The sequence below is a fragment of the Camelus dromedarius genome, chromosome 4, assembly GCF_036321535.1.
Source record: "Camelus dromedarius isolate mCamDro1 chromosome 4, mCamDro1.pat, whole genome shotgun sequence".
NCBI classification, from domain to species: domain Eukaryota; kingdom Metazoa; phylum Chordata; class Mammalia; order Artiodactyla; family Camelidae; genus Camelus; species Camelus dromedarius.
Genome location: NC_087439.1, coordinates 74,201,335 through 74,221,946, shown reverse-complemented (window position 1 = coordinate 74,221,946; position 20,612 = coordinate 74,201,335). Strand labels below are relative to the sequence as shown.

The 20,612-nt window shown below is 38.7% G+C and overlaps 1 protein-coding gene and 1 non-coding gene across 5 annotated transcripts in view; one reads left to right on the top strand and one right to left on the bottom strand.

The window, feature by feature from the left end:
• The window catches only part of RFTN2 (raftlin family member 2), a 58,325-nt gene that overhangs the window by 22,528 nt on the left and 15,185 nt on the right, over window positions 1-20,612 (bottom strand). For 3 of the 4 annotated variants that reach the window (XM_064485124.1, XM_064485125.1, XM_010979753.3), the window contains exons 2-7: window positions 18,797-19,013; window positions 17,118-17,232; window positions 13,153-13,432; window positions 10,678-10,881; window positions 4,048-4,169; window positions 2,597-2,700 (exon numbers count right to left, since the gene is read on the bottom strand). In XM_064485124.1, the coding sequence (XP_064341194.1) occupies window positions 2,597-2,700; window positions 4,048-4,169; window positions 10,678-10,881; window positions 13,153-13,432; window positions 17,118-17,232; window positions 18,797-19,013 (1,042 nt within the window). The remainder of the gene's footprint in view (window positions 1-2,596; window positions 2,701-4,047; window positions 4,170-10,677; window positions 10,882-13,152; window positions 13,433-17,117; window positions 17,233-18,796; window positions 19,014-20,612) is intronic. The other variant, XM_010979754.3, reaches the window with a different exon arrangement.
• TRNAT-GGU (transfer RNA threonine (anticodon GGU)) lies at window positions 3,809-3,882 on the top strand. Its single transcript has one exon. It is a non-coding gene; the product is annotated as a tRNA-Thr (tRNA).

Genomic DNA, 20,612 nt, shown 5'->3' with positions numbered 1-20,612 from the left:
CTGGGCCAGCCACCGGTGGGTGGGGCTGGGTCACACGGCTGCTGGCTGCGGGGCCTGGAGGGTCCTAGTAGCCCCTTTGCTGTTTTAATTACACATAATGATGAGCTTTCACAAGGAGGGCCTGAAAGGTCCACTCTGACTCCACAGTGTCTTGGTGGATGCTAGGAGTACAGGAGACGCTGGAATGGTGGTGAGGTAGCCGTGCTGCCTCTGCTCCAGAAACAACACACGCAGCCACTCCTTAGTGCAGAGGGCCTCCTAATCACTGCACCCGCCTGTGACCTTACGTAGTCTGACATGCAGGACGAAGTGGTCAAGCCAAATATGGCTCTGGGCTCTGTCACCTCTCCCATCCAGTATAGTTGAGACCTCTTCCTTCCCACCTTTGGTGTCAGTCCTGTTCTCATTCCCAAACCAAGCAGGAGATACTCAAGGAGCTCCAGCCCATGTCCTAAGGCTCAGCACCCACATGTCAGTCTTGCCGTCTAAACTGGTGCCCAGTCAGTCACTCTTACCACTTTAGGAAATATTTAGACTCATGAGAACAGAAGCCCTGAGTGAACGGGAGGGAGGAATGATAAATACATTTTTCACTGGGGAAAAAGGAGCATGAAAGGTTCAGAACTCAGAGGACTTCTAGGAAGGACTAACTGTAATGGGCCAACAACACCCTAAATTATACACCTAGGACAACCACCAAAAAGAGGTGTGAAGGCCAAATACACAAGTTATTCCGAGGGAGGGTGGGGAGTGGGACAGACCAATGGCTTGGCGGATGGAAGGCGAGGGGTGGCAGGGAAGTGGAGTTTCCCTCTCGCTACCTCCTGCAAAGTTCCTCAAATGTTAATGAGCTTCAGGAGCTTGTGAAAATGCAGATTCATGGCTCCTGCTCTCAAGGCTTCTGACTGTGACACTGGGAAGAGCCACCCAGTACGTGTATGTTCACAGGTTCCCCAGGTGATTCATATTGCTTGGTCTGAAGACCAAATCTTGAGATACTGCTGTACTGTGATCTGACAGGTATGCCACAGATTTTTAAAAGCTGGGTAATAATTCAGAGAGTTGTCACTCACAATTTGAGAACAGTTACCAACAGATCTCTGAGAAGAAAAGCAAATTGCTTTGCTTACTTCTAATGCCTCTTTTTTAAAGCTTGAGTGTCTTTACTCTGTATTCACTTTTATCCCTCTCCCCACCTGAGGGAGGCGTGGCTTTATTAAAGGGCCATGTCAATCAAATGTTCTTAAAGTTTGTGGGGAGTTCGGGTTATGGGAAGGGGTAAGCTGGTAAACTGTAAAAACCAGAGGAGGCCGGAGTGGGGTAGATGTGACTGAGGAAGGAGGAACTGCCTCCTTTAGCTACAGACTGTTAACTGTAGTTGACTCTGCTTTTGGGGAGGCCGGTACTGTGCTGTCCTCTGCAGGTAGGACCAGCCCAGGCAGGACAGCCTTGGCAATCATTTCCTGGATGCCAAAGAGGGCGGGCGGAATGTTTCTGAGTCCAAGGGATAACAAAGCACTTTATACAGAAGGCTTAATTGGTCTCAATCTCTCTCCAAGCAAACAAGCAAAAAAATAACAACTCAATTTTTTCCTTCCCAGGAAAAGGAGAAAAGGCAAAGTTGGTATTTGTGAAGGGCTGGCATTTTGGTTCTAACATAGGTATTTATTTTAGTGGAAGTAGCTAACAAGTCCATACTGCAGCAGAAAATGAACCCCCTCCCCACTGGCCCTGGAGGAGAGGCACGGAGGCAGAGGGGCTGGTGCTCCTCCATCCGGCCCTCTCTGGGCCCCACTGTGGTCCTAGCCCTGCCCGTGTTCTGGGGGGAGGCCCGTTTCACACAGGCAGGGCAGAAGAGCAGGACAAAGAATCCTACACAGGGGGCTGTGTTTTCTGTTTGCAGATTCATATCGACTTAATCTTCGCTCTGGGGAAGAACAGACATCTCGAGTTGAGAAAAAGAAAGTATAGTAAAGTAGTCACTGAGTGGAGAGGCAGCATTCTGAGTGCTGGAAGCAGCACTGAATTGGGAGCTGGTCTGCTGTGCCCCTGCTCTGGCTGTGCCTTCAGGACCTCACACGCCCTTGGGAAGGAGATGTTATAGCTTGTACATACACAGTTGGCCTCTGATAGTGGATAGCAGTTCGGCATCGGAGGATTCAACCAATTGTTGATGGAAAACATTTGCAAAAAAACCCCCAGAAAATTCCAAAAAGCAAAACCTGAATTTGCCAGCAACATATTTACATAGAATTTACGTTGTATAGGTATTATATGTAACCTAGAGATGATTTAAAGTATAAGGGAAGGTGTGTGTAGGTTATATGCAAATACTGCACCATTTTATATAAGGGACTCGAGCATCTCCAGATTTTGGTACTCGCAGGGGTCCTGGAATCAGTCCCCCATGAATACTGAGGGATGAGTGTATGATGTGAAGGGGTTAGATTTGCTGATCTCCGAGGTCCATGAAATCAGATTAGTTCAGTGAAATGCTTTTTGTAGGCATTAAATAAGCAGATACGTTGGAGTTATCTTAACAGATGAGCTGTATTTCAGAATGCAACGAGGCTATGTCACGATACTTTGGCATTACCTGTCATGTCTCAGTATAGGTGTAGGCAGCACGCTTGTCAGGAGCCATCCAAACTCAGCCAGAGTGTGCAGCAGAGGGCCGTAATCTGTTTTGATTTCACAGCCCTGCGTGAATAAGCACAGAGCTCATAGTCTAATGACAAAGACACCCAGCTACACAAGTGATCACAGTGAAGGGTGATGAGTGTTAGGATCAGGGGACTTCACGCTCCATTAAGTGCCGTTTTACAGGCTGCAGTCGTCCTGGGCTTCATTTCTGCTCCCTGCTGCCTTCCTACCATTGAACTGAGTTAGAAACACCGGGGATCAGAGTGGAGCGAGGTTTCCGTCTGGTTCTCCAAGATTTGGGCCTTCCTTTTGTCTTACTCCCTTGGTCTCATTCTGGCATCAAACTTCAATGTTTGGGGCCCCAGGAAGCTCCCTGGGTGATTTGGATCTAAGCAGAGTCCACACTTTCAGAAAACTGGTCTCGGGACTGGGAAGCGAGGACGTGGTATAGAGTGAGGACTGGGGAGTGAAAGGTGAGAGACGCGGGGAGTGTCTGCACTTTTCACTCATTTGGAATTGATACTTACTGGGAGCTTTACCTCTTTTTCCAAATCCTTTTTTCCCCCTCAGTGGGATATCTAGTTTCTTTGAAAACAATCAAATGTGTCTCTCTAACCTTTCCAAGGCCAGAAAGGCAAACGTGTCCTTGAAAGAGGCTGTCAGCAGGGGCCTGGCGCACACAGGACAACCTCCCTGAATTCAGTCTATACACCTCAAGGACTGTCGGCTGGATGACATCTGAACTCGGAGCGCACACCATGATGCACTGTCATCTCTGACTAGGAAGGACAATGTTGTGTGTACATATCTGTTCTGGTGAGAGGGAGAACACCTTTGGATATTTTTACCTTTGAAAGTCAGTTCACAAGGTTAAAAAAAAGTCAGCCACAGGTTGCTTGAAGATAAAATACTAGTTATTGTTTTTTCACTTTCAGTCAGTTGTCATGGCATCGTGGAAAGGGAATCTCAGTGCCAGGGGACTTTGTTTAGGATTAGAATGCCAAATCTTTGGGAATCCTCTGCCATTTATGTATAGATAATTATTTTGCTATCTTATAACAAAGCTGAACAGGAAGTAAAGCAATCACCTTTTCACAAACCTGAAAGAAGTTTGTTCAAGCACTTGTGATGAAATTCTCAACATTGAATAAAACTGTTTGAGAGGGGAGGGTATAGCTCAACTGGTAGAGTGCGTGCTTGGTGTGCATGAGGCCCTGGGTTCAATCCCCTGTACCTCCAGTAAAAATAAACAAATAAATGAACTTCCCCACAAAAAAAAGAGAAAAAAAAAAAAAAGAAAAGAAACATGTTTGAAGAATACTGAATGTGTTAGGCAATGAAGACCTTTAATGTGTAAGACGAAATACAAAATGGAAGCCAAATTTTCAGAAAACAGTAGTTTACCTCAATAACAGTCCATTGTTCGACTACAATGGCATCATTTCCTTTCCTGCTGGATCCTGGAACTCCAGAGCCTTCTTCTTCATAGATAAAGAATCCTTCCAAAGATTTGGGGGAATGGTCCCCTGTGAGGAAAAGGATACAATTAATAAGAGTAGTAAATGCTAAAAGATCATTGAAAACCTCGAATAACCTTGTAGGAAGCTGAAAGAAAAACATTAATTAATGAACACTTGTTTTGACAGCCTCCTTCTCTTTGAAGGTAATTTTTAATGCTTTTTTTTGCAAAGGTCAAGACAGTTTTATACTTAACTGAATTAAAATCAAACTGTAAATATGAAAACCACAATAAAAACAAGATAAAATAATATACAGTGAGAAGCAAGTGGATTTCCTAAGCCTAAAAAGCATCTGGAAATCACCTTCAACTTGAAATCAAATTTTGGTTTCTGATCTAAATGTTGTATGCATGTTAATTATATCATTAAGAGAGACAACATCAGAAAGATTAATCCCTGAAATTACAGGTGTGATATTAAAATTAATGTGAAGTAAGATTACTTCAAAAAATATAAACACAGAACAATTCTTTACCTCAATAATGCTTGGAAAAAAAAAAAGAAAGAAAAAGAATGGTAACAGGAAGATCCTAAACAAGAAGTCATTGTCAGAAGAATTCCTGCTAGGAAGGAAGTTTTGAGGGAGGGCCTCTCTGACATTTTTTTGAATAGCTGACAATAACCAGCTGGCCAAAACTAAACTGATTTTTATGGAAGTTCTTTTGTCTCCTATTTTGCAATAAGAGACAATTTTCCCATGGTCATGTGCTGGTTAAACATTCTGGTTTTTGTACAGCTCATTGTCATATCAAAGTTTCCCTGGTTGACAGTTTTCTAAATAACAACCTACAAAGTTTTCAAAAGATCTATTTAGCTTAAAGATAAAAAAGAAAAAAGTGATTTAAACATAATTTTCAGTATTTATTTTTATTAACAGGCTATAAACTTCATGAGAAAATCATTATTATTATTATTGTTAATAATAATATTTTATGTCATTTACAGTTAGGGCAGAATATCATGAAAGATTTACATTGTTCAGACTGGTTCCCAACAGCCCAGTAAGGTTTAATTTACTGGTTGGAATTGTTTTTCTAATTACAGTATATATTCCACTTCCTTTAAATGTACTTGTCCACTGTCACACCACAGAGATCAGTGGAATTAAATCTGTTTTTGATTCTAAGTTTAGAGCATCACAAGACTATCTTTAAAATTGTATATTTGCCTCAATTCCTTTTTTAGAATGGGGATATGAACCTTAAAATAATTAGCTATTCTGATAATTATGTAGTTAGTTATAATCTGCTTCTTATTTACTTTAGGATTATATAGTTGGAGACTATGTGTTGTGACTGTCTGTTTTCTTTTTCTCAATTTTGAGATTCCCCAGCACTTTTAAACCTCTTTTGATTTATCAGAATAAGGGTGCTAGACTCAAACCCTGCGATATGACACAAGAATAAAAGAAAAAAATCACTGCTATGCAACAACATGGATGCGTCTCAGAGATACTATGTTGAGCAAAAGTGAGATATGAGAGAGTACCTACTGTGCATTTCAACAGACATAAAGTTCAAGAACAGGCAACTTAATCTATGGTGCTGGAAGTCAGAATAATGCTTATCTCTGTGTGGGAGGATACTGACTGGGAAGAGTCATGAGGAGGGATTTTGGAAATGTTCTGTATTTTTTTTTTTTTTTTGCATTTTTCCCAGCTTTACTGAGATATAATTGACATACAAGGAAATGTTCTGTATCTTGAACATTTGTGTTCTGTTCAGCTGTACCCAAAAGACTAATGCACTTTACTATATGTATCTTCTACTTCAATTAAAAACAAAAGTCCTTCCTTCTCACTTAAGAGCTCCCCAGGCTCCCTGGCTGGCTTTTTTAGGGTCCATGCCAGTCAGCAGAGCCACAGAAGAATGATACTTCCTTCCACAGGAGAGAGTAAGTCTGTCTCTTCAGACATTCTCCCTGACAGAAGTGGCAGCTGGGGAGGGTGCCAGGGAAGGCCTCAAGGGGAGTGACCATTTGGGTGCTGGACGTGTTAAATCTTCCAGGCATGGGGGTAAGGTGATAATTCCGAACAACTACTTAATAATTGTCCTGAACTGAGTCATCTCCTAACATTACATATCTCAGAGCTTCCCACCCAGTGTGCCTTGGCCCGTTCGTGAGTTTAGAACAGTCATGGGTGTGCTAAGGCATGGGCGCCCCCTCCTGCCCAGAGCAGCTTTTCCGCATATCCCTATGTGCGCTGCAATGCTGCCATTTCTACGTGTGCATAGTATGAAAAAGTCACAAAGCGTTGGCCTGACCCAAGGCTTCTCATTTTTTTTTTGGTCAAATACCACCAAAAGCAAAGGAAAAAAGACTTGTATCATTGAAGGATAGTCTCCAGGTACAGTTTGAAGTGATTTGTGGCAAACAAAAGGTTTTTTATAAAGTCTAATGTTTTATCTTAAAAACCCACTCAATTTTTGCATTCTCTTCAAATATGTTCATATTATGCGAAAAAGCAATGTTCCTTCTTCTGCCCTGTCAACCCCCAATCCTAAAGCAACATCGACATTCTAGGAAGAGGTTTATCCAGTGAAATTGTGTACTCCTGGCACAAAGCTGCATACCCCTCGGGTACTTGGACCCTGGTTTGAGAAGCACGAGCTTAAAAATTTTCAGGGAGTGGTTTACTTGTCTGGACATGTGATCATACCCATTCATTTCAGCTAGATATGACATTGACATTTTTGTAAACATGAGGAAATGGAACATTCCAATGGTCCCATTCCAGTGGAACATTTAGTATTTGGGGTCCATGTGTCATTTTTGGCATTAAACTGCCCAGAAGTGGTCCTGGGACCATCTCTGAGACGTGGGGGGCAGGCACATGTGGGAACTGTTATATCTGTATTTCATTCACGAACATTCTGTTTCCTGAATGCATCTCTGCCTGTTTACTCCTCTCCGTCTCTGCATCATCTTTCTGGGTCATTGCAACAGCCTTTTGACAGCCTCCCCACTTCCACACTTGCATTCAATGAGCCATTTCCCAAAGCGGGGCCAAGTAGGTTATTTTTAAAATGTAGGTCAGGTCATAACTCCCTCTTTAAATCTTCAGTGAGTGATTTGAAATAAAAATCCTGGTACGATGGCAAATTGGTTTAGAGCACACACTCCCTCTACCCTCACCTTCTAGTTGCATGAGCACATTACTTAATATTTCTGTGCCTCAGTTTCCTTATCTGTAAAAGGGGAATAATCATATCTGCCTCATAGGGCTGCTGTGGGGATTAAATGAGCTAGTAAATGTGAAGTACTCAGAGCAATGCTGGCATCGAGTAAGTGCAAGTACGTGTTAGTTCTCACTGCGTTATGTGTATTATAAGATCCGCACTGAGTGGCTGCTGCTCACCTCTTCCACCCTGACTGGAGCCATTCCTCTTGTAGACCCTGCTCCCAGCTCCTCCTTCCCACCCTAGGGTTTTCATACATTCGGGGACATTTCCTCTGGCTCTTGAATACCAACTCCTTTCCAGGCTTCCAGTCTCAGTGTACTTGTTACCCTGTCAGAAGGGATCCCCGGCCACTCCTCTAAGTTGGCTCTTCCCTGTTAATCTCATTACAATATTCTGTTGGGTAGCATCACAACACTTTTGTCAAGTTTGAAATTAGATATATGTTTTGATACCTGTTACTGCCTGGCTGCCGGATGCTGCCTGGCTAGCTTTTTGATGTTCATTTTGCTCATCCTTATAAACCCGTGCCTGGCCTAGGGCCTGGCACACACATATATGTGAACTGAACAGACATGTGTTTCACTGTCATCACTCTACCCTACTCCTCATTCTGATACATCTCCTCCACCAACTCCACACAAGTAATTTTATAGGGGTGAAAAGGTTAAAATGAATATCAAGTGAAGTCTGAAAAGAACTCACAAAAAGTAGCCTTCCGATGTGGGTATACTAAAGGTGGGAAGAGGATGATGCTCTGAGGATGATGGGGACATTGGTAGGTAGTGAAGTGTGAGAACTTCAAGGCTCTGTGTGTGTATGTGTATGTGTGTGTGTGTTTTGTACCAGCTGGCAAGGCTGCCCATCTCATCCATGTCTGCTGCCTGCTGGTTCTCTACCCATTTTGGAAGAATGAAGTGTTTTGTCTCTGTTGGCTCAAAATGGGTAAGCCTCTTGCAGGCTCCCCTAGGTCATCTGGAGGTTCTGTAAGTGTGCAGTGAATCCAGCTGTGGACCAGATGGTGGAGGCCCAGCAATGCTGGAGAAGGTCAGGAACAGGAGGCCTTTGCAGTGAGAACTCTCAGGCTACAAGAACAGCAAGAGGGTCCCTGGGGGCCTCTGCCTATGGGACTTTTTAAGGTAGAAAAGTCTTTGAAAGTGGGTGGGAAAGGGCATTGAAGAGGAATTTCACAGACCAGACAACTTTTCCACCACGACTCTCCTGAAGGAGATGACTTCAAAAAAGTTTTTTTCCCCTCTCTCTCTGTTTTTGGAGACTTTTATAAAGTGAGATTTCTGAAATGAGATTTGTGGAGTAACATATTTAAAGTTCTGAGCAATGTCAGGTTTTGTACTTCTACTCCTCAAGGTGGGCTGACTTCTGACAATATTTTAGAAGAGGATGGAAGCAAGACAAAACAAAATCTACATTGTCCTCTGTGTGCTTTAGATGTCAGGCATCAGATATCCCAGAACAAAGCCATCAGTTCAGCCCTGCTTCCTCTGACTGGCTTCTCACAGTCACACAGGCATTGGTCACAATTTCCCCTCTGCAGCTTCCCTGTGTCCTCCCAGGAAAGTCCCGAGTGACACACCCAGTTGCCAGACCCCACTGACTGTGGTGGCTCTGGTGGCTTGTTAGGGTTTGGCATGGCCTGCAGTACAAAACATCTAACGAGACATTCCAGAGCTGCTGAGAGGCAGGGGGGAGAGCGGGGAGGGGGGCACCACCCCCCATCCCCAGCTCTCTAAATAGCTTCTGAGGCTTTAAGAAACAAAAGCTCTACAGAGCCCCTGGCTGGCATCTGCTGTGGCTAATTTTATTTTCATCAGGCAAAGCCCAAGGCAGGGGTGCCTAAAAGATACTGTGAAAGGAGTGTTTTTTGTATTTCCTTCAGCAGTTAGTCACAATCCAAAATTTGAAATGGCTCCAACTTAGACTCTCTGGAGGGGGGAGGGAGGGAGAGAGAGAGACAGAGACAGAGACAGAGACACAGAGAGAGACAGAGAGAAATATATGAAGTACAAATTGACCTCCAGATAGGTGGTTCATCCTAGAAGTACTGTAGCTGCATCTAGCAAGTAGCAGGAAAGGAAAACAACCCCAGAAAATGAACTGACAAGGGGCGAGGTGCTGAGGGGTTCACTTTGTACATACTATATCTTATTAAATTCTATAACAATTAGGAGTGTTTTTGTCCTCCTTTTAGGAAACTGAGGCTCGGTGAGCTCAACTACCTTCCCCAGGTCACACAGCTCTAAGTAGAGGACGTAGGATTTAAACCCTCGCCTGTCTGATCCTCAAGTCCATGCTCTTCAAATCAGGCCTGGCTGTTTCCATAAAAGATCAACTTGGAAGAAGTTGCTGATAGCAAAAAATGCTAATAAATATTTACTGAGCACCTGTTAAGTGCCAAGCACTGTGCAAGGTGCTGTATTCCTGGGTGCTCCAATGAGCTGGATTCTTAATCTTGGTTGCTAGTTAAAGGGACCTACTGGAACATGACTCGTTAATTTTAAATAGTCATCCAAAATCTTTAGCTGTATTGGTCAAGGTGTCACTAGGCTGATTTAATGATAATAAGGTATATTGAGATTTCCTCATATTTGCTTTCTCATTCCATCCTGTAGCCTCATTGAGTTATGGTCCCTAGCTATCCTGAGCTTCATAACCTCCATCCTTCCTAATGCAGTTCCCAGTCTCCTTACTATCGATTTTTCTTTTCTTTTAGCACTAACTTCTTTTGAAAAACACTTTCCTTAGAAATCATTTATGGAAAATTTTGTTTATTTTTGTGATAGACATGAATGATTACATAATCCACTGTAACTAAAAGAAGAAGGCTAGAGAAAAATGAAAAATAGGGGGAAGGCTAAATAAATATAGGTTAGTATCATTTTCTGAACCAAAATTTATTTTTCTATACAAATTATAGAAAGAGTCAGGTATAGATTGGAGTACATGGCGGGTAGTGCCCCAAACTGGGCAAGTGTAATAAACTTGGATAGTCATTGTCAAATCCTGTCACAGGCCTCCTGACTGGCCTGCTGTAGTAAGTACACCTTCACTTGGAAAACCTTACTAGTTGATCACACAGTGGTTTGTCCATTCCTAATCGTTACAACCCAACAGCGAACATTACACTGTAATTCTACCGCACAGTATGGTTAAGCTTTTACATTAAAGCTACATAGCTGTGTAATAACTGGAATCTATTTCTTTAGGAATAATATCTGTCCTTTTAACCACAAAACTTGAGAGGCAAAGACATCTCCACCAACTCTGACATGAGGTCCAATTCTTTAGCTATTAATATATCATAATGTAAAACTTACCTTTAGATGTTTCCCAGCACACAAAAGAATCAATTAAAGACAAGCCTTGTTTATAATAAAATGTAGTTAACTCCAGCCAGTCGGCATCAAGCGTACTAACGACAGGGCCTTTTCTTGTCACTTTCATGGACAGGATGCCTTCCTGATAGGTCCAGCAGGTTGATTCATCATCAAAAACATTGAAGACTGTGTACAACTTGTTATCTGAGGACAGGCATTCAGAAGGAGGAAAAAGAGGGAAAACTGTAATTGTATTGAAAAGATTCCTAAAATCTTTTTTTGGTAGTATTCATAGGCTCTTTCAAGCAGTCAAACAAGCATACAGTATCATGAAATTACCCACACTTTATCAAATGTTAACATTGTGCCAAGTTTGCTTCAGATTTTTTTCAAGGAAATGAGAAATGGGTGTAGTTTTAGGCTCATGATTGTATCTCCCCAATCCTATCTCCAGAAATAGCTACTGTAATGAATTTGCTGTTTATCATTCTCGTGCAAGTTCTTTTAATGCACACTTCTATACCCAGAAATGGTGTTTTGCAGTTTAAAAACCATGTTTTGCATTTTTAAAAACTTTTTAAAAAAGGATATTATACTGTGTATATCAATCTATAAGTTGATTTTCTTGTTCAACATTATGCTTCTGAAATGTAATTAATACATTTAGATCTTACTCATTTAGTTTAACTACTACAGAGTATTCCGTTTCCTTTTCTCCTGTTGATAGACATACACATTATTTCTAGATTTTTGTTATTACAAACACTATGTCTCTTTGGACACGTATGTGAGAGTGACTCTAGAATGCATACTTAAGACATGCAACTGCTGGGTCATATACTTTACTATAAGTTGGCAAATTCTTAACTTCAGGGTCTACGGACCCACATCTATGGTTGTGTTTTAGGAAGCATATGGGGTGGGGGTATAGCTCAGCTAGTGCATGCATGAGGTACTTGGTTCAATTCCCAGTATCTCCATTTGCAAAAGAAAAAACAAAACAAAACAAAACAAAAAAGGAAGAGTAACACCGCTTGTATCACAGACAGAAGTGTTAGGGATGTGCGTGTTATGTGCATTTTTCTGCGTTGAGCCTCCATGAACTGCACCAGATTCTTCAAGAGGTCTTTTGTATGTGTCTTCGCCCAGCCCCCACCATTATTGCTCTTACTTCCCCTGCACCCAAAGTTAAGAACCAACCACTGCCACAGAAATGTTATTGAAAAGTACAGAATTTTAAAATAAACGAAATAGAAAGCAGAATCTAAAGACTGCTGATTAAATTAAGTAGCACATTGGATTTGGTGGTGAGGTGATGAGAGGGTAAGTTGGGAAATTCTCTGGGTTCTTTCTTAAGGCGGTTGTGTTGACTGTGGCCCAGTGGGTCTCTGCCTTGTGTGAATATTGAGGAAAGTCACCCCAACCCAGAAAGCCGACACCACCAGTGTGTGTGGCCTTAGCACCAACACTGATCAAAGGACCAGTTAATAGTAGCTAACTTAATACAGACTTTATTCTGTGCCAGGCACTAGGCTAAGCACTTTGTAGACATCTCATGTCAACTTCTCACAAGCATCCTTTCTGTAAAGAATTCATCAAAGTAGTCTGACTCCAGACTCTTAACTCTAAGGCGTACATAGTCTTTGATTTTTCTCTATTAGTGCTTTTTAAAGAATGCCCTTAAAGATATCAGAAAACTTAAAAAGCCCAAAATACATTAAAAAATACTCCCAATTTCTTGGAAGATTTGCTAGTTGGCAAAGAAGAATAAAACTATTGTTTAAAGTTATTTAAGGATGCAGGCACTATTGTTATATTAATTGTTTCATCATGATGTGCATTTTCATAGTCTAATTGACGATCAAAGAAAGCCAATTAACTTCAAAGGTGAAAATCATCCTTGAAATGGGAAAGGCCAAAACTAAAATTCTCACACACTATTTATAGAGAAAAACATAAATCAGAACAGCTTTCTTTACATAATCACTTTTTTGGTACACATGCACAGCCTCCAATTTACAGAGGAACTGGTCTATGACTAAATGGAAACCAACTGTCAACACGAAGTTTCATTATGTGGATGGCATTGTATGGCCATGCCAGGGACAACTGTTTGAAAAACTGCCCTACCTTATTTCCAGTGGTAATAATTAAAAAAAAAATCAAGACAAGTTTATATTAGTTTATTCAGTCTTTATAATTTTTAGAGGCTTTTTATTTATTTATTTCTTTGGGGAGAGGTAGTTCGGTTATTTATCTATTTATTTACTTTTAGAAGAGGTACTAGGGATTGAACCCAGGACCTGGTACATGCTAAGCACACGCTCTACCACTTGAGTGTTTGGAGGTTTACTTTGCCTCATATTTGTAAAAAACCAAAAACCAAAAACCAAAAAAACCCTTAAAACCCCCCTCAAAAACTTATGTTTGCTAAATGTCAATACACATACTATTTCTACTCATCTGGACTATTACCTTCTCCCTTCCTTGATTTAGAGAAACTGGGGCTGCCATCTCGTTCCATTTGACACTGTCCACTTTCATGATGGAGTTCTTCCTCAATGCCACTTTCAGATGACTGTCCACTTAATGTCCCCTCATTCCAGCTCTTATAGTTTTCCTCTGAACTGTGTCTCAGGTGTAGTGTCAATTCTGCATCTCCATCCTGGTTGGTTCCGTTGCAGAACTTAAGTGGTGGATAATGCTGTGATATGAATCCAACAAATTTCATTCCTCTTTTAGCATCTGCGTTAATCTGAGGTTTAAAAAGAGATGTAGAACAAAATGTAAACTTTGTTTGCATTGATTGCTTTTTCAATTAACTTTTAGGCTCCTTAAGGAAATTCATTAGAGAAGGAGTAAACTGACCAGTAATTAAACTCCCATTCATAAACAAATGAATAACTTCTAATATGGCACCACTCCTAAAACCATGTCACACTATTATCGTGATTACTTCAAATAGAATCAATACACTTTAGAAATTATGAAAACAGGAATCATATTTTCTCTGAAAGGTTACTATTTGGGAAGAACTAATAATTCTATAGCATGCTTTTGCAGCTCTGTTAATAATGGTTTTTTGACTTGGAGAAAAATTTAAAACTATTCCAAGAAATACTCAAAAATAGCATTACCAAATACATATTAATTAAAATAAAGAAGACATTAATTTAAAAACAAAAAACATACAGCCTTGTTTGCTTGATGTGGATAAAGAAAAATGCTAAAAAGACTAATTGCTAATTTTTTTATGACCTATATTATTTATTTTTTGGGGGGGAATTGAGTTTGTTTATTTGTTTTAATGGAGGTACTGGGGATCAAACCCAGGACCTTGTGCATGGTAAGCATGCACTCTACCACTGAGCTATATACCCTCCCCACAAATGATTAATTCTTGACAAATGTGTACATGTAATGCACAAGCGCAATTCATATTAGCACTCTTAAGAAGCTTTCTGATCTGTTTATCTCTTGACACTATTGTCTCCTTTCTGAGCTAAATACACATGATTAGATTCAATTCTATCAGTTAAAGAATAGGATGCAGAAGCACATGACATAATGCCAGTGAAATCATTAGTGACCTAAAGAGTGGCTATTTTCCTATCATCACTTTTCTCTTTCTCTGCTTTTGTGTCATTTCTTCATTCTTTTTGTTTCCATGTCTTTCTCTGGTGTTCAATTGGCAATTCTTTCAAGGGAAGGCACTGTGTCTTACTCATTTTTGTATTGCAATGTTTTGTACCTATAAGTGCTCTATAAGTACTTGTTAAATAGGTTAAAAGGAAGAAATAGCAACATCTTTTATATGGTCACTGTTTTAAACATTTAAATTAAATGTTTTAAATATTACCTGCAAGGGGGAGAAAGAGTTATGATGGAGGTTGCAAGTGCAAACATCTATAGTCAGAAATAGAATGGAATGAAAAAGGCCAGGAAGAAGTGGGACAAAACCAGATAGTAATGTCCAGTCAAAGGAGGCGACTGTAACTCAGCTCCAGCGGATGAGGAGGAGAATTCTGAGGACCAGAGGGTGTGGGTATGTGAGGCAAGGACAAACACTGCTGACACAGTATCACTTATGCCTATAAATGACCACATTAAGATTGTGACACTGCAAGAAGCCTCAAAAATAACCATAAATTGTCCTTTATATCAGGTGTCCCAGGAGAGGAGAAGGAGGTGGTAAGGAGGCAAGTGGAAACCGGTCAATTTATTGTCAGTGCTTTCTCTAGGTCTTATTCGTTGATTTTGGTGAAAAAGAAGGTTTTCTCTATTACTGAAAAGTATTATTTGGGAAAGTCTGGTAACGTATAAAGTATTATTGTCTTTTACATTTTTTAAGTTGGAAGATTGATATTTTTAATGTTTTTTAAATTAAAGTATAGTCAGTTTACAGTGTTGTGTCAACTTCTGGTGTGCAGCATAATGTTTCAGTCAAACCTATACACACATGTATTCATTTTCACATCCTTTTTCATTATAGGTTACTACAAGATATTGACTATAGTTCTCTGTGCTATACAGTTTCATGTTATTTTTATTTAAAAATCCTGGGGAAAACACTTGCAAATCTAATTTTAAAAGAGCAAACATTGACATAATGTTATAATGACTTAAAACCTAGCTGTTCAACAATCAACTTTTTATATAAAGCAGTCATTCAAGAATACTACTTGGCACTCATCTATTGTTCTTGTTCATAAACGAGGCAACGTCCACACATTTCATGTGCTATGTTTCCTGAAGCTTTTCTCTTCATGAAATAACCCCATTACTCTAATTGCTGAAATAACAGTGCTTTCCTGTTTAAACAGATCTCTTACTCAGTCCAGGAAGTCAAATGCAAAACAAGGGCTCTGATGATGATCTATTAAGACTAAATTAGTAGTTACTTTTTGTTTCTGGAGTGCATTTATTCCCAGAAAAAAAAAAAAAAAGAAATTTCCCAGAATAGTAGTAGTAAATAGTGTGTATACCTTGTTTATAAAAATCCAGTCTCAAAGACTGTTTCTGAAAAGTCTTACTGAATGGTGACTTTATATTTAAGTGGGAAATACCATTAGCAGCTATAACTGGCTACACACAAACCACAGATAATCTTACACACACTGTTATTTAGAGCTTGGGAACAATAAACAGTGAACAAATTTCATAGTTGCTTACTTGAAAGGAGACAGCTTAGGTTTTAGGCTGTATTCATTTAAACAAAGGCTAGACCTTACACATATGTCAATGCAACTAAAGTTAAAAAAAATTTTCACCATAATATCTCATCAATTTAGAATACTTATGAATGTACAGTTTTTTTTCTTGGTTTTAATCAATATATATTTGGTGCTCAGTGTTTCACTTAAGGTTCAATTAAGTTATATTGTATGGACTTTTTTCTCTCAACAGTCAATATAATTGTCATTTTTAATGAGCATAAAATATTCTATCATATTTGATATAAGATTGCCCCCTCAGTTTCCCAATTGTTGAGAATTTGGCCCCTGTTTACTGTTGATTAAAATATCTTTGCATAAACATGATTTTTCCCTTTTCAATTAATTTCTTGGAATAGATTCATAAAGAGGAAATTACTGGGTCACAAAATAAAACAAGACTTATGACTTTTATTACCAAATTAGTATTCAGAAACACTATACTAATTTATTACAATGCCAATTACAGTATATGCATGTTTCTTTAAAAGTCTTTCCAACACTGGATTTAATATTTTCAATTTAATTTCTCAGTTAACACTAGTGAGAAATTAATTCAGTTTTGATTTATATTAAAAATTATTAGTTGGGTTGAACTTTTTGCTGAATGTCTCTTTCTTATTTGTGTTTCTTTTTGTACTCTCTGTCCATAGATTCTGTCTACTCAAGACTGAACATACTTTCATGCATTCATTTCCTGTATATTCTGAAAATGAAGCTTCCATAGGACACATTTGTTGTGGATTTCCCCCTGCCTTGATTCTATTTTTTCCTAGTAAATAACATGTTTATATACTCAAATTCCTCAATCTGTTTATAATTAAATATGTCCACTCTTTCATTTTCTTTAGGATTTTTTATACTTGAAACACTTCTCTCTTCATCCCATGTGAAATGTGTGGAATCTATTTTCTACAGAACAATTGCCCATTTTCCCAGCAGCACTTACTGAGTAATGGTTGCTCCCTTATTTTATTTCATCAGGTTTGTTATGAAACTCCTTTTATGTGTATAAATTTATTTCTGGCATTTCCTTTCTGTTTCACCGGCCTGCATTTCTGTTTTTAACTCTATGATTTGGTACATGTGCTTCAATATGTTTTAAATTCCGGTAGACTAAGTCACCTATCATTTTCCTGTTCTTTTTAAAATAAGAAAGGAAATTGATGAAGAAGAAATACCAAATATCTCTCAATATCCCATGAAAAAAATGTATACTTTTAGTACCTTTTCTATCAGTTCTTTTGCTACGTCATTTGTTTGTGTCTCATAAGTTAGAGGACATTCCTCAATCACAAGCCTTGGGCGTCTTTGTCCACTGGGTGCTGTCGAATGCTTCGTGCTGCAACAGAGAATATGTTCATGGTTGGAAGCCAACTGCTGATTTTCAGCTAATATGCTCATGTGAAAATGAGTGAGCAACTCACAAATAAGGTCAAGGAAATCCTTTTTCTTTGTTACTTCAACCCTAATGGTTGTCTTCTTATGTAAAACTATTGGAAAAACACAGTAACTTCTATTAATTTAAACCTCTATTAATTTAATTTCTAATTTAATATGGAAGAAAAGTTTCATGTCTGTTGTTCTGATAAAAGTTATGAGAAATGATTTTAGATCACTGTTATACCTCATTATTGTACAAAAGCACAAGTAAAAATCCTATTTAAGTGCAGATAAATACTGTCCTGTCTTTTTCCATTTTCTTCTTTTCTGATTTTCACCACTTGCCTATTCTTAGCCTTGGCAGGGCACTGCTAAATCTATCTGAAGTAGTGTTAAAAGAGAAAAAATAATTTATCCACGGTTTATAAGATTTGTAATTTGAACATATGTGTTGCTGCTGTGTGATAAATGACATACTTACTTAGCAATGCTTGGATGTGTACATATCTGATGAGGCTCCGTGTCTTGGTGAAAGCTGAGAGCTGAACACACCCTCTAACACATGTGTAAGTGGGTCCCTTAAAAACACATCTGGGATTTTCTTAAAGCCCTTTTACTTTTTTTCAGTTTTCCTGTTTTCACACTTTTCCTCTTATTTCATTTTTCCTTCTCTGCTTGTCCCTTTCATAGTGAAAGTGATTGATTATTAACTAGTCCGTGGCTATAAACAGAAAACACAGTTCTTACCCTGGTCTTTGAGATGATTTTGATATAGTTGAAGAGTTGTGTAAAAAACAAAAATTAATGTGTTAATCGAAGACATTGGTCTGGTTATTTTCATTCTTCACTAGAAGGAGCAGCAGTATTTTGAATACTATCAAACATACAAGCTAAGCTGGCAAAAATGTTTGCAGTATTGTTTGGAAAAGCAGCTATTTTAAAAAGTTAAAAAAAAAACTAAAATGAGTGGCTTTTACATTCTGTTTTTTGGAAACAGCTGACAAGAGATCTATCCAGTTTGTGAGATCTTGGCATGTAGGCCTTTCTGCTGCAAAAGTTTTAGAAGGTAGAGATTGTTTCTGTTGCCATTATTAATAAAATAATATTGGACAGTTAAAAAAATGCTCAGTGAAAGTGGTCCTCGTTGGTCCGGTCAGCTCTTTTAGCCCAGTTATAGGATAGGAAGAATGCCACTAATGGCTACTCCTTCATCTGCTGAAGTTGCTACGGGAGCTTCCAGGTGCTTCTTGAGTCTATTTTCCTTTCTCTTTGTTCCCTGACATTCTTGCACAGGACCTGTGTTGTCTGCAAGGGGCTAAAATCTATGAGGAGTTTTAAAGAAGGAGATTTAAGTTTCCTTCTCTCAATCCAGGTTCAACTGCTGGGAAATGTGCCTCAAACCAAAACCCCTAATTTTCCTTTATTTGCCATTACTTTGTTCAAGCTTTCTTTTCTTTAGCCAAAGAAAACTGTCACTCTCAACAGCTTCTTAGTATGACAGTTTTTTTGAGCACCAGGCTTACCTTAACTTCAAGCGCGACAGGACCACCCTGTATAGGTAACTTGCAGGTAGGTGTTTTTGCTGCCCCACGGGTTGTATAACAGGATGAATAGCCCCAACAATATATCCTTTAAGATAGTAGTCTTCCACTTTTGTTACGATATCTGGAATTGAATTTATCTTGATGACTTCTGGGTTCGGTGAAGCTGCAAAGAGAATTGCACATTCATGTGTGCACGCTAAAATGCAAAGAGAAATTTACACATTCATAGAGATGAGTTATACATTATTTCTATCTATGTGTGATAAAACTAATGAATAGGAAACATATCCATATGATTTACTCTCAACTAAAGTTACACTAACATGTGTTATATATTTTCTAGATTAATTTCAGGAAAAAGCAAAAGTAACTTTGGGAGCTGGTCGATAGATAGTATTATCAATAATGTTTTAAAGTAGAAATACAAGGCCTTATATATATATTTTCAATTAAGGCAGCTTTATTTTTTAGGATTTCATTTGAGTGATGACATTTCCATTAATAGATATTGAAGACATACATAAGAGAAATAATATTATGTTGAAGAGCTAATTGTTTTAAAGATTCTGAACAATATGAGATGCATAATTTCTCAAGAATGATGTTCATACAAATCTAAAAATTAAAAATGGGAGAAATAGTACTTGTTAAGCAAGAAATGTCAAGTGCTTTTCTTCTTTCCAATTACATTTCAAAAACACTTTTTTAAGTTTCTCTGGGAGAATAAAAATGATCCTTTTTTTACAGCACTTACATAAATACTTGAGTAAAGAAATTGAAAAAGTAAAGGTCCAGAAGTTCTTTTTAATAAGAAAAAATTCTAAATATAGAGAAAATTTAAATGCAAAATTGATATGCTATTGAGCATCCCTCTGGAGAAAGGCAAATTTGTAGAAACTATAGAATAGTGCGATCTGTACAGCTTTTAGTAAAAGGGAGAAACGGGTGTGTTCTTTGGTTCTTAATGTTCCAGTAGTTTAAATTAATAATTTAAAAAAACAACTTTACTCTCTATAACAGAATTTCTCATTTTCTGGAAGACAACCAAGAATTAATATCTAGAAATAGACCTGCAGTTTGGTTATCTCTTGAGTAAGAAAACATATGAAATTAACTACAGGCATGGTCAGTGCTGACTGTTGGCCTTCTGTCAGCGTGGTCAGTGCTGTCAGAGCAAAAAGCTGCTGCTAATTGCCTGACCGCAGGAAGGAGGTTAAGAAGCAGACAAGGAAGACGGATCAGAGGAAATCCTCACCTCCTCTTAACATTAATATCCATGTGACAGAACAGAAATCCACTATGTGGATTCATGTGAGCTCATGCCAACTTCTTAAATGAAAATAAAGTACTGAAAGAAAAGTTATATAAATGAGGATGAATCCATTGACTCAAATTTTCATCCTCTTGGATTTAAACTAGTCTACTTGTAGTATATTTTCATCATGACAGATAGGAATAAAAAAAAAAAGAGAATGGTCCTGGACTTGGAAGAAACAGCTGGGTTTCATTGCAAAACGACGCAGTTCTGCCTGGTTGTGTACCAATCACTCTGTGATTCATCTGGTTTTACTTTTTTTTTTTTAGTATTTTAACTACCAACCCTGATTCCCAAACAAAGAAACTAAAAAACTATAAAATAGAATAAACTGTTAAGACTAAGGAATGAAACATAGCCTAAACTCATTTTTAGAACTATATACGAATCCTACAAAATTTTAAAGAAAATTTTGGCCTTCTAATGGATCTCACTGCTTATTGTAGAAAGTGGAAATGCTTAGCATGTTACAGAAGAACC